The sequence below is a fragment of the Chaetura pelagica genome, unplaced genomic scaffold, assembly GCF_000747805.2.
Source record: "Chaetura pelagica isolate M959 unplaced genomic scaffold, ChaPel_1.0 scaffold686, whole genome shotgun sequence".
NCBI lineage: Eukaryota > Metazoa > Chordata > Aves > Apodiformes > Apodidae > Chaetura > Chaetura pelagica.
This window is the reverse complement of record NW_009953594.1, coordinates 112,298-124,338: the sequence shown is the minus strand read 5'-3', so window position 1 is coordinate 124,338 and position 12,041 is coordinate 112,298. Positions and strand designations below refer to the sequence as shown.

Below are 12,041 nucleotides of genomic sequence, written 5' to 3'. Positions count from 1 at the left end.
GTCTGGATAAACCGTCTTGTTGCTTCACCTCTGCTTGTGGCTGCTCTGCCTGCCCAGCTGCCCTGCTCCACCCCAGACCTGCCCTGCAGTTGAAGATGCCAGTGGATTTTGAGATGATCAGGGTGCTTGATGGCCAAGCTGCTCTGTGCCTGGCCCCTTTATCTCCTGCTCTGACACCTTTATGCCTTATTCAGCCAAGGACACCCAAGAGATGATCCCATTTGCCTTACACCAAATCCCATTGGTGTCCATAATGGGGCCAGAATAATGTTTAACCCATGTTTCCTCCATCTTACCTAAGGTTTGGAATTCAAGGCTAAAGGTCCTTCTGGAGGAACTGGTGACTTTGTTCTTGGAGGTCAGGACAGGAGGAGTTGAGGCTATAGGGTCTCTTCCCTGGGGGCCTGGAGGCAGATGTTTTCCAGGGGCTTCTGTCACTTCTGTCTCCCAGTTCTCACCTCTGGTTAATCTTTAACTCCTGCAGGCAGTACAAGGCCATCTGCTCCAGTGCTGCCATCCTGGCTTTGCCACATGTGGGCTTTGTTTGGCTTTCTCTGGCTTTGATGTGCAGAGCAGGGGGTTTGGGGTCTGTCACCCTTCCAGAGTGGGCCAGCATGTATCCAGTCATAGGTATCCCAGTAGGCTGCCTGCTGGGCAAGCTGGTTGCTCATCGCCCAGTTTGAAATGGAGAGAGACTGTATTGGGAGGGGATAAGTCTTGAAGACACACTGGGACTTTTCTTCATCACATTCATATTTCAAACACCTGTTGACTTTTATTTTTCCTTTGGTTTGAGGAGCTTAAAGACCAGCAGCTCTTTGAAGGGCTCAAAGGAGGGCTTCCTGTTCAGGAGACACTTCTGAAGTGGTGTTGAAAGTGTCAGGGTGTTGGCTTGTGTTGCAGCTCTCTCCTTTGGAAGAGCTTGATGGAGCGCAAGACTCTTGGTTTCCTTAAAAACCTAAATACTGCATTGGTGGGAAGTTTTGTGGAGCATTTCTGGTGAATCCCCAGATCACAGGTCCTTGGTTTCCCATCTGTCCTTTGTGTGCCAGGAGCACCAGCCATGCTAGAGAGGTGTCTGGTGCTGGAGAGCAGACTTGCCAAGAAAGCCCCATCCATGGCTGCTCTTCACCTGCAGGATTTCCTTCTGCTTTTCCTGCTGCTTTGCTTTGCTTCTCATTTTTCCCAAGCAAGCAAGACTCAGAGCCCTGTGCCATGTTTCTACATGCACAGACTCTTCTTGGGGCAACTCTCCTGGTTTCCTGCTCCTCTCTGCCAACTGCAGCTGACCCAGGTACCTCCAGCCCTCCAGCTACCACTTGGGTAAGGCTTGAGCTGGTAGGATCTTCCTAATCTCTGAAAAGCTGGAAAGGAGCCTTTCTGTTACTGCTGTGAGGACACAACAAATCTTAAGGAATGGTGGGATCTGGGTTTTTTAACCCCAGATGGGTTTTTCAGTGAGTGTGTTGAGCTCATCCTGATGCTTCCTGGCTGAGGAGGGAGGGGTAGAGCAGTGGGCCCTGCAACTTCTGGCACTCAAGGAAGTTGCGTTGCATTAATATCTGGATTTCTAAATAGAACATTTTCAATTTAAACAAAGAAATCCAGGAAGGCTTCTTGAATTGGCTCAACTCATCAGGCCAAACAAAACACTCAGCAAAACAATATTGAAAAAAGAAGAATTTGCTGAGAAAATACTTTTCATGCACTTAAATCCTTCACTTCTAGACAAATAGTTGTTTGGATGTTTTGACTTTGTAATCAAAGTGTTTATGGGATGATTCCCAATATCTCAGCAAGCCTGACTGTGTCCTGCAGAAGAATCCACAGTGTTTTTCTTCTCCACCTGCTACGTGTTGATGCTCTAAAAGACTTTCATCTCCTAAAAGGGCTGGTGCCAACTTGTTCCATCCTTGTTCATGTCTCCAGGATGAACTTTCTTGGCTCTCTTGGGTTTTCTTATGGGGTTTGCATGGGCTGAAAACAAGCTGTGCAATATGGGGCCGCTTTTATGCCCTTGAGTCTTTTGGGATGTCAAATGCACCAAAGTAAGTTTATTTCAGTGGATTTGGAAGTCGCCACAAAAAATTCAGAGCAGAGGTTAAACTGGTGGCAGTGAGGGATGGAACAGGTTGAAGATGTGGCCAGACAAGCCTTTCCCCCCCCTGCCATGCATTTTGCTCTCATATATCGTGCTGTGCTGGATTGTGGCTGACATCTTGTGCTTTTCTGCCTGATATTTTAAGCTGCTCACTTGGAGCACATCTCTGAAATTGGTCACAGAAAATGTGTGGATTGCTCAGTCCCTCAGATTCTCCTTGCTGATTCCCATTTGCCTGTGCACAGGAGGTCCTGGTGCAATGAGCTGTCAACATTTTGGGGGGGGAAGACCAAAAGCTGAACCATGAGAGTGATTTGGTTGTCCCTGGGTTTGGTAGAAGCTCCAGGTTTAACTGGGCGGTGAGGTCCTGCCTGAGAGCTGGCAGGAACCCCCAAAGGAGGTGCTCTGTGAGCTGCTGGGGTAACACTAACTGCTTCTGAGTGTAGAAACCTGCAGGATGAGGGGAAGTCAGGAAAATGGCATGAGGAGGCTGGGGACAATGCCAGGTTTTCCTTGCTAAGATCCCTGTTTGGTGCTGGGGTGTTTGCCTTGTCCTGGCTGCCAGCCCTGCTCATCTTCCAGCCTGGGCAAGGCTGAGGCCATCCCATCCCTTCCCTGTATCCTGGGTTGGGGTCAACTGCTTTAATTTGTCTGGTTGGCAAATAAAAATCCTCTCAGCTGCTTGCAAAGCCCCCCAGTGCTTCCCTGGCTCTCCCAGGTAGAGCTTTGATGCTCCTGTAACTTCTCTACCTGTTGTTGTCCTTGTAGGTGCATGGAGGGCGGCGACAGAAGAATGGGGCACAGAGGACTGGAATGAAGATGTAGGTACTCTCCAAAGCCCTCTTCTCCACATGTCTGCTGTCAGGCTGCTGTCCTGGGTCTGCACACACAGCTATGAGGGAGGCACAAGGCCCATCCTCCCTAAACTACAGGCACAGCCCCAGCCAGGCTCCCAGTCCCAGAGCTCTGAGGAATAAGCAGAGCAGATGTTGATGCTTCTGAAGTACGTGGGTAGCAGAGCTTGTTATCAGAGCCCCAGACAGGAAGGGATCTCACAAGACATCAGGACTGGTCCTCTTCTCATTCCCTGCAGCTGCAGGGTTGAGTTCTTCCATAAGCTGGCCTGGCTTCACACCAGGTTCTTGCTCTGCTCCTCTAGTGGGGTGGCAGTTTGGGAAGGTTTCCCTTTGATCTACACCACATGCTGGAGAGGAGGCAGCAGCAGTTTCATGCATGTCACGTGCCTCTGCTGGTCCTTGTGTTTTGGATGGAAGACAAGCTCTTGGCTTTACCTTCTGACTTGCTCTTGTATATTTTGCTGCTTTTTGTTCCCTACCTGGTGCCTCCTTCAGAGCAGAACAGACACTGTTACCGCTGGCTTTTAATGCCTCTTTGTCACTTGCTTCTGAAATGAGCTTCAGTCCCTCTGAATCAAGGGAGAACTTCTGTTCTTGCAGATGGAAGCAGAGTTGAGCTTTTTTAGTGTTGTTACTAGTTTTGCAAGCTCATTTTTTCTAAGCCTGCAGGGTGGGCATGAAGGGAAAGCTTTTGCTTTACAGTCACTGTCTGAAGGAAACGCTCCTGCTGTGTTTGGAGAGAGGAGCAGCTCCTCTGTCTGTTCACTCAGGTCTCTGCTTGGAGAGAGCCTTTGGTGGCACCTCTTGCCTTTCCTATGTGTTGATATGCTCCCAGGGGCTCCTGATTTTGTTTTTAGACTATAGTTGCTGGCAGCTCCTTGGTCTGGAAGGAAAGCTGTTTATATTCCGGTATGTTCCAGGCTGGATCACAGGTGGTCGCTAAAACTCCCCCTCAGGTGGTCACTCAACCTCCTCTTCATTCATTTTTGAGCAATTTCTTTTTTCCTTCCATAGCTGAGATGCACCATCAGTTCAGAGCATCTCTCTAAGACCCCCCCCCAGCCCTAGTAGATTCGGGAGCTACAAAAGAAAATTGTAGAAGGATTTGAGGTTTTTTTCCCACTGGCAGGTGATTTGTGCACTTACCTGAGAAGTAAAAAATGAAAGAGAAGCTGATTCTGATGGGAACCAAATATTAGGGAAGGTTGAGTCTCAGTATTTGACTTCCTTGAATATTTGTGGCTGTTTGTCTGAAATGCTTGTGTGCTTGAGCTGGAGTCCTGAGATGCTCTTCTCATGTTTGGATTCTTTTTCCCTCTTGTACCTTGCAGCTGTCTGAGACTAAGATCTTCACCGCCTCCAACGTGTCTTCAGTGCCTCTGCCTGCTGAGAATGTGACAATCACAGCTGGACAGAGGTGATAGTCCATGACAGTGTTGTGGTTTTTTTTCATGTGAGAAAAGTGGTGCCCAAGTCCCAGAGCAAATTGCTGTCTTGCACTAATCCTTGCCAGCTAGCTAAAATATAGCAGCTCTGAAGAAGCTGAGGTGGATTTAAATGGAAAAGTTGAGTTAGGAGGTTCTGGGTCCTAATCCTGGATTAGAGGTTTTCTTGGAGCTGCTGCTGCTGCTTCAGATTTGAGGGCATTTTGCAGTGTTAAATTAATGCTTTAAAATAGAAAGCCCAGCAGGGTCTTGCTTAGTCCTGTCCTCTTGAGGTTACTTAATGTTCTGCACTCGGTTTGCAAAGTAAAAGCAGGAGGTGAGAGGTGTGACAGAACTGGTGTCAACCTCAGTGGGTTAGAGAGTCATAGAATCATGGAATGGTTTGGGTGGGAGGGACCTTAAAGCTCATCAAGTCCCACCCCTGCCATGGGCAGGGACACCTCCCACCAGCCCAGGCTGCTCCAAGCCCCATCCAACCTGCCCTTCAACACCCCCAGGGATGGGGCAGCCACAGCTTCCCTGGGCAACCTGGCCCAGGCTCTCCCCACCCTCACACTCCACAATTCCCTCCTCAGCTCCAACCTCCAGCTCCCTCTCCCACTTTTCATCCATCCCACTCATCCCACCCCTCCCTGCCCTTGTCTCAAGTCCCTCCCCAGCTTTCCTGGAGCCCCTTCAGGCCCTGGAAGCTGCTCTAAGGTCTCCCTGGAGCCTTCTCCTCTCCAGGCTTAACTCTCCCAGCCTGGCTCCAGAGCAGAGCTGCTCCAGCCCCTTATCTTCTTTCTTTACCCAGAATCGATCTTGCAGTTCTGCTAGGAAAAACACCCTCTTCTATGGAGAATGAGTCAACAAACCTGGAGTCTTCCCAGGCTCCTTCCCTGGCCCAGCCACTGGTGTTCAGCAATTCCAAGCAGAGTGGGATATCTCAGCCTGCCTCTGGGAACTCCTTCTCTCACCACAGCATGGTAAGGAAGTCCTGATCCCTGCCGGTCTGGGAGTTTTGGCAGGGGTTGGTTTTCCTGAGCTTCTCTGCCTGCGTTTGGGTGGTTGTCTTATTGCAACTGAACAAATGTAGTTGAATGTATTTTTAAACCTGTTAACTTTGTGAGCCTCCATGACACTGTGAAGCCCCAGGGGTTGGGCAAGAGATGAATGTATCTGTGCTCATGTGAGATAAGGCTGTGAGGGAAGGTGGAGCTCTCCTGGCCAGTGGTTTCTGTGCATCTGAAGCTCAGGAGGGTCACCCTCAGGCACCCAGAGAGAAGCAGTGGGGTACAGGGTGTGCAGGCTTGTGTTAAGAGATGTATCTTGTTCTCTGAGCTGAGTTCCAAGCAGAGGGAGATGTTGACTTTGTTCTTTCATTGCTGAACTTGCAGGTGAGCATGCTGGGGAAAGGGTTTGGAGATGTCGGGGAGGCCAAGGGCAGCAGTACCACAGGTTCTCAGTTCCTGGAGCAGTTCAAGACAGCCCAGGCCTTGGCCCAGCTGGCTGCTCAGCACACCCAGACTGGTGGAAACACCACTGCTCCTTCCTGGGACATGGGATCCACCACGCAGACCTCATCTCTCGTGCAGTATGGTAAGGAAATGCAGCATGGACCTTCTCCCACAGCTGCAGGATCACGCTGCAAGCAGCAGTGTGAGGGGTTCCAGGAAGGGTTAGATCACAAGTTCACAGCCAAGACAACTGCTGGAGAAGTTAAAAGAGTTGTGGGTGCCAGTTTGTTGGAGTAAAATATAATGGTGCATGTGGGTCTTTCTCTGTTCCTTTTGTACTTCCAGCAGTTGAATCTGTCTGGTTCTTGGTCATTCCAGCCAGCTTCAGAGCTAGGGAACTGGTGTTCCTGAGACCCTCACAGAGTGCAGAACTACTTGGTGCTGTAAAGCTGCCTAACAGAGTAGGGGTCTGAAAGTGGTACCTCTGGAGAACAGTTCCTGGATACCAACACTTGGCAGTTTCACTGCTGACCTGGCGTTATCTTTTAAAGGAATTAAATTCTGATGACAAATGCCCAGATGTAACTCTTACCTCTGGGCTGGCATGAAGGAATAAACAGTGATTAAGAGACTCCTGCTTTTTAGATGAGAGCCCTGAGCCCTGCTGTGGTCAAGCAGTAGTGCCATTTCTTTCAGCTTGTCCTTTTGATTTCCTGCTATAGGGAAGTGGCTCTGGTTCAAGTCTAAGCTGAATTAAAACCGAGCTCTGTCCTAGTAACAGTGTTGGCAGCTTCTGATATTTTCAGACAAGGAGGCACAGAGGAGAAGCAGAGAGAATAGGAGTTGTTTTTTAATAAGCTGTGGTAAGGCTTAGGAGGAGGACAAGGGTGGTGCAGTTGTTCAGAGAGCTGAGGGTGGGCAGATCTGAGTGGCCCAGCTTGGAGGGGTCTGTGCAGGGAAGGCACAGGCAGGAAGAGCAGCAGTGTTAGCAGGGAGGGGGGAGCAGCAGCATCAGGTCCACACAGGCCCTGACATGCAGTGCCTCACACAAGGGACTCTGACATCCAGCTTTTCCTGGAGGACAGAGGACTTCTGTGCAGGCTCACTTTGTCCTCTAGACATGGTGGAATGAGATGAGGGGAGAAGGGCTCAAAAGGCTCAGCCTTGATGGTGAGAGCGCAGGGCTGGGAGTGGAGATCCCAGGGTTCTCTGATTTTAACAGGCTCCAGAAGAAGTGATTTTGCGGGTTTTTTTGGTGCTGAGAAGTGTCAGAACCTGATTTAGCTCTAGGGAAACCAATCCAGCTGACTCAACTCTTGTCTCCCCCAGTAGATCTCAAGAACCCAGCGGACTCCTCAGTGCACAGTCCCTTCGCCAAGCGCCAGGCCTTCACCTCCACCTCCACCATGATCGAAGTGTTCATGCAGGAGAAGCAGCCTGTGGTGACTGCCTCCACAACTGTGCCGGCCCCACCATCCTCCCCGCTGCCCAGCAAAACCAATCCTGTCCCCCAGATGTCCCCGGGGTCCTCAGACAACCAGTCCTCCAGCCCTCAGCCAGCACAGCAGAAGCTGAAGCAGCAGAAGAAGAAGGCGTCATTAACATCAAAGGTGTGTGGTGGTGGGGAAGGAGGAGTTGTGTGTTGTGTTAGAGCATCTGACAAGCAGATGCTGAGAGAGCTGGGGCTCTAGTCTGGAGAAGGCTGAGAGGAGACCTCACTAATGCCTACAAGTATCTGAAGGGTGGGTGCAAGGAGGATGGATCAGTAGTTCCCAGTGGCAGGACAAAGGGTAACAGGAACAAGCTGGAACATGGGAAGTTCCATTTAAATATGAGAAACAACGTATTTACTGTGAGGGTGACTGGAACAAGCTGCCCAGGGAGGTTGTGGAGTCTCCTCTGGAGGTGTTCCAAACCCACCTGGATGCAGTCCTGTGGGATGTGCTCCAGACAGTCCTGCTTTAGTGAGGGAGTTGGACTGGATGATCTTTAGAGGTCCCTTCCAACTTGGACAGTTCTGTGAATTCTGTGAAAAATCCGCTTGGGCTGGTGAGGGAAGGGCTGGGCTTGTGTCTTTCTGTTGTTGACACTGGTTATTTTGGGGGTGGCAGGAGAGTTTGCCCAGCTGGGCTGAACAGCCTAATCCAGAGCATGTCTGCAAGCCTGCAGCTACCACCGTGTCCTGCCTCACATGGATGCTGGAAGTCCTTCTCTGTGCTGATCCCAGGGAGTGATTGACCCTCTCCCTTTTTCTTCCTTGCAGATTCCTGCTCTGGCAGTGGAGATGCCTGGCTCAGCAGATATCTCAGGGCTAAACCTGCAGTTTGGAGCATTGCAGTTTGGTTCGGAGCCTGTTCTGGCAGAGTACGAGTCTCCTCCCGCCACGAGCGCTGCTGCCAGCCAGGCCCAGAGCAGCCTGTACACCAGCACAGCCAGGTGAGGAGCAGCAGAGGGAGGGAAGGGTGCATCCCAGCAGCTTCTGTGGCCTGCAGCATACTAGTAGACCCTTTCTGACCCTGCCATGGCCACAAAGGGGGGACAAGGTATGCAACAGCAAAGCATAAGTTGCCAGCAGACTCTCAGGCAGCTGTATGACTGATGGGCCTGTGGTACTTAAACAGAAAGCAGAGCTTTCCTGCTGCTCTTGAGCTGTGTTGCTGGAAGCACAGGAGGAGAAGCCCCAGCACAACTGCTCCTTGTCCCTGGTGAATGGATTCTGCCAGCTTTGTCCTGCTTCTCACCTGGCAAACCAGGATGCAGGGAGCAGATACGTCTATGGCAGTGGTGCCTTGCCAAAGTTCCTGTCTTCTGATGGTGTCACAGAGTGGCTGGGGTTGGAAGGGAGCTCTGGAGATCATCTAGTTCAACCCCCTACCAGAGCAGGGTCACCTATAGCAGATCCCACAGGAATGTGTCCAGATGGCTTTGGAATGTCTCCAGAGAAGGAGACTCCCCAGCCTCCCTGGGCAGCCTGTCCCAGGGCTCTGTCACCTTCACAGGAAAGAAGTTTCTCCTTCTGTCTAACTTGACCCTCCTGTGCTCCAGTTTGTGCCCATTGTCCCTGGTCCTGTCACTGGGCACTGCTGAGAAGAGCCTGGTCTCACCCTCCTGACACCCCCTGGAGATACTGATCAGCATTTATAAGATCCCCTTCAGCCTCCTCCAGGCTAAACAGACCCAGCTCTCTCAGCCTGACCCTTAGCATTTGACCAGTGACTTGAGGGAAGGGACCTGAGTGGTGGCAGCTCATGGAGTGTCCCCTGGAGCCCAGCAGTGAGGTGCCAGCACCTCCTGAGCCCAGACCATCCTTGTCTGGGGCTGCTTCTCTGTCTGGACCTGCTTTGTGTGGTGCTTTTATGCTGATGGGGGCTCTTGATTTTGAAGATTTGAAACGAAGACCCTACAGTCTGGCTCAGCACCTGATGGTGGGGTTGTTTGGGAGGATAATGCAAACTTCTTTTATTTTTTCTTTCTCCCTTTTTATAGTGAATCATCATCTACAATTTCGTCCAATCAGAGCCAGGAGTCTGGTTACCAGAGCAGCACGATGCAGACAGCAACGTTTACCTCCCAGAACAGTGCTCAGGGACCACTGTACGAGCAGAGATCCACCCAGACCAGGCGATACCCAAACTCCATCTCCTCCTCACCTCAGAAAGATCTGACCCAGGCCAAGGTAGGAGAGCAGATTGGCTTTGTGCTGAGTAACCTTAGCGTGTGAAGCACTGTCTTGGGGGGAGGATAAGTGGTTTATCAAGTGTTTCTGTGTGGCACGTGGGCTTTCCTGAGAGCTTCCTTCTGGCTGCCCCCAGAGCCCTTCCTGATGTTACTTACCTGGGGCTGGGCCACGGGGGTTAACAGAGGTTAAGTTGACTCCAGGCCATGTGTCATGTCACACATAATTACCTGCTGCAGGGTTGCAATCAGGCTGAGGACTTAGGTTTGTCTTAAGGATTTGATTCTTGTGAGCTACATATGAGTTCAGTAACATTAGTTTTGGTTCATGAACTTGGGTTGAGGGTGTTGAGCCAGTCCAACTACAAGCAGCAGAGAAACTTCTTGCACTGCTTTCTGAAGTAGGTGCGTGAGGGTCATGCTGGTCCTGGGCTAGTTGAGCTTGGATTGACCCTGGAGCAGTCTGGTGACGTGTTGGTGGCACCCCTTTTTCACAGCTGAGGGGGGAGTGTAGCAGGGGCTGACACCAGATCTGCCTCTGGACACAAGCAGCTCCAATGCTCTTTTTTCTCTCCTTCCTCAGAATGGTTTCAGCTCTGTGCAGCCCACGCCGTTACAAACCACACAGGCTGTTGAAGGTAAGAGTCTGTGCTGTGGGTGTCCTGAGTCTCTCCTGCTGCTCCTGTTCTTTGCTCTGGATTAAAAGCTTTATCTGTGCTAATACCAAGTCCTTTCCCTGCTTGGACTAATTGCTGCCACTCATATTACTTGCTTGCCTCAAAATGTTCAGCTTTGTGCAAATGGATCCATGAGATCCTCCATGAGTCACTCTATGGTGATAATTTACTCTATTTCTGAAAGGCACCTCATCTGGAGGTCCTGAAGCTCTTTGCAGGTTTGGTGTTGCGGTACAGAGAGGCATAGAACACAAGCATCTAACTGGTTGGCAGCAGTGAGGGAAGCCCCAGATCTCCCTGGAAGGGAGTTGGATGGGGCTTGGAGCAGTCTGGTCTAGGTGTCCCTGCCCATGCAGGGGGGTTGGATCTGTATGAGCTTTAAGGTCCCTTCCAACCCAAACCATTCCATGATTCTGTGATCTTCCTGCTCCTCTAGTTGAGCCTTTTCTGATTCTCATCACTGGCCTCACCTTGGATCCTGGGGGCAGTTCTGGGCCCCTCACTTCAAGAACAACATTGAGGTGCTGAGGCAGGTCCAAAGGAGACAACAGGGCTGGGGAAGGGACTAGAGGGAAAGTCTGATGAGAAGAGGCTGAGGGAGCTGGGGTTTTTTAGCCTGGAGAAGACTCAGGGGACCTTCTTGCTCTCTAGAACCACCTGAAGGGAGGTTGGGGTCAGGTGGGTCTGGGCTCTTCTCCCAGGAAACCAGAGACAGGAGGAGAGAGTCTGTCCTGAAGCTGCTCCAGGGGAGGTTTAGGATGGATGTCAGGAAGCACTTCCTCATGGAAAGGGTGATCAGACACTGGGATGGACTGCCCAGGGAAGTGGTGGAGGCACCATCCCTGGAGGTGTTCAAAGAAAGGCTGGAGGTGGCACTTGGTGCCATGGTCTAGAGATGTGGTGGTGTCAGGTCACAGACTGGACTTGATGATCTGAAAGGTCTTTTCCAGCCTTGGTGATTCTGTGATCCTGTGACTGCTCCTGGCTGCCCCTAACACGAAGCTTTTGTTGGCAGGTGCTACAGGCCCCGCGGTGAAGTCTGATTCCCCCTCTGCTCCCAACATCCCACCCCTCAACGATGGGGTCCCAGCAGCGTCCCTGCTGACCACAGCCAACCAGCACTCGACAGCCCTGAGCAGCCTGAGCCACAGTGAGGAGCTCCCCAGTACGACCAGTGCCCAGCTCAGCAGGTCAGCCTGGTGCTTCTAGGGAAGCACAGGTAGAAGCAGGGGGCTGTAGCAGCCAGGTCTGTCTCAGCAGTGGGGAAGGCTGAGGTGACCCATCCTATCTGAGGGGATGTGGAATGGGATCTTTCCTGGTACCTTACCTTGACAACCTCTGCTCTGGAGCCAGACCGGGAGAGTTGGGGTGTTCAGCCTGGAGAAGAGAAGGCTCCAGGGAGACCTTAGAGCAGCTTCCAGTGCCTGAAGGGGCTCCAGGAAGGCTGAGGAGGGGCTTTTCACCAGAGAAGGCATTGATAGGACAAGGAATCATGGTTTTAAACTGAAAGAGAGGAGATTTAGGTTAGGCATCAGGAAGAAATTCTTCCCCATGAGGTTAGGAAGGCACTGGAACAGGTTGCCCAGGGACATTGTGGCTGCTCCATCCCTGGAGGTGTTCAAGGGCAGGTTGGATGGAGCTTGTGCAACCTGGTCTGGTGGGAGGTTGGAACCTGATGGTCTTTAAACCCCTTCCAACCTTCACCATTCTATGATTCTATGAACTTTTTCCTTCTCCTTGCACAGCACGTTGCCCGCCCAGCAGAACAGTCTGTCCTCATCCACATCCTCTGGGCGAACATCGACTTCGACTCTTCTGGTGAGTCTGGGTGTGCTCTAGTGCTGCAAACC

The 12,041-nt window shown here is 51.4% G+C and overlaps 1 protein-coding gene across 1 annotated transcript in view; it reads left to right on the top strand.

Annotated features, from left to right (window-relative positions):
* UBAP2L (ubiquitin associated protein 2-like) overlaps window positions 1-12,041 on the top strand; it is a 29,010-nt gene that overhangs the window by 8,919 nt on the left and 8,050 nt on the right. The window contains exons 9-18 of the mRNA XM_009999787.1: window positions 2,870-2,922; window positions 4,290-4,375; window positions 5,197-5,368; window positions 5,780-5,981; window positions 7,172-7,449; window positions 8,103-8,275; window positions 9,326-9,515; window positions 10,098-10,152; window positions 11,207-11,381; window positions 11,937-12,009. Of these exons, the coding sequence (XP_009998089.1) occupies window positions 2,870-2,922; window positions 4,290-4,375; window positions 5,197-5,368; window positions 5,780-5,981; window positions 7,172-7,449; window positions 8,103-8,275; window positions 9,326-9,515; window positions 10,098-10,152; window positions 11,207-11,381; window positions 11,937-12,009 (1,457 nt within the window). The remainder of the gene's footprint in view (window positions 1-2,869; window positions 2,923-4,289; window positions 4,376-5,196; window positions 5,369-5,779; window positions 5,982-7,171; window positions 7,450-8,102; window positions 8,276-9,325; window positions 9,516-10,097; window positions 10,153-11,206; window positions 11,382-11,936; window positions 12,010-12,041) is intronic.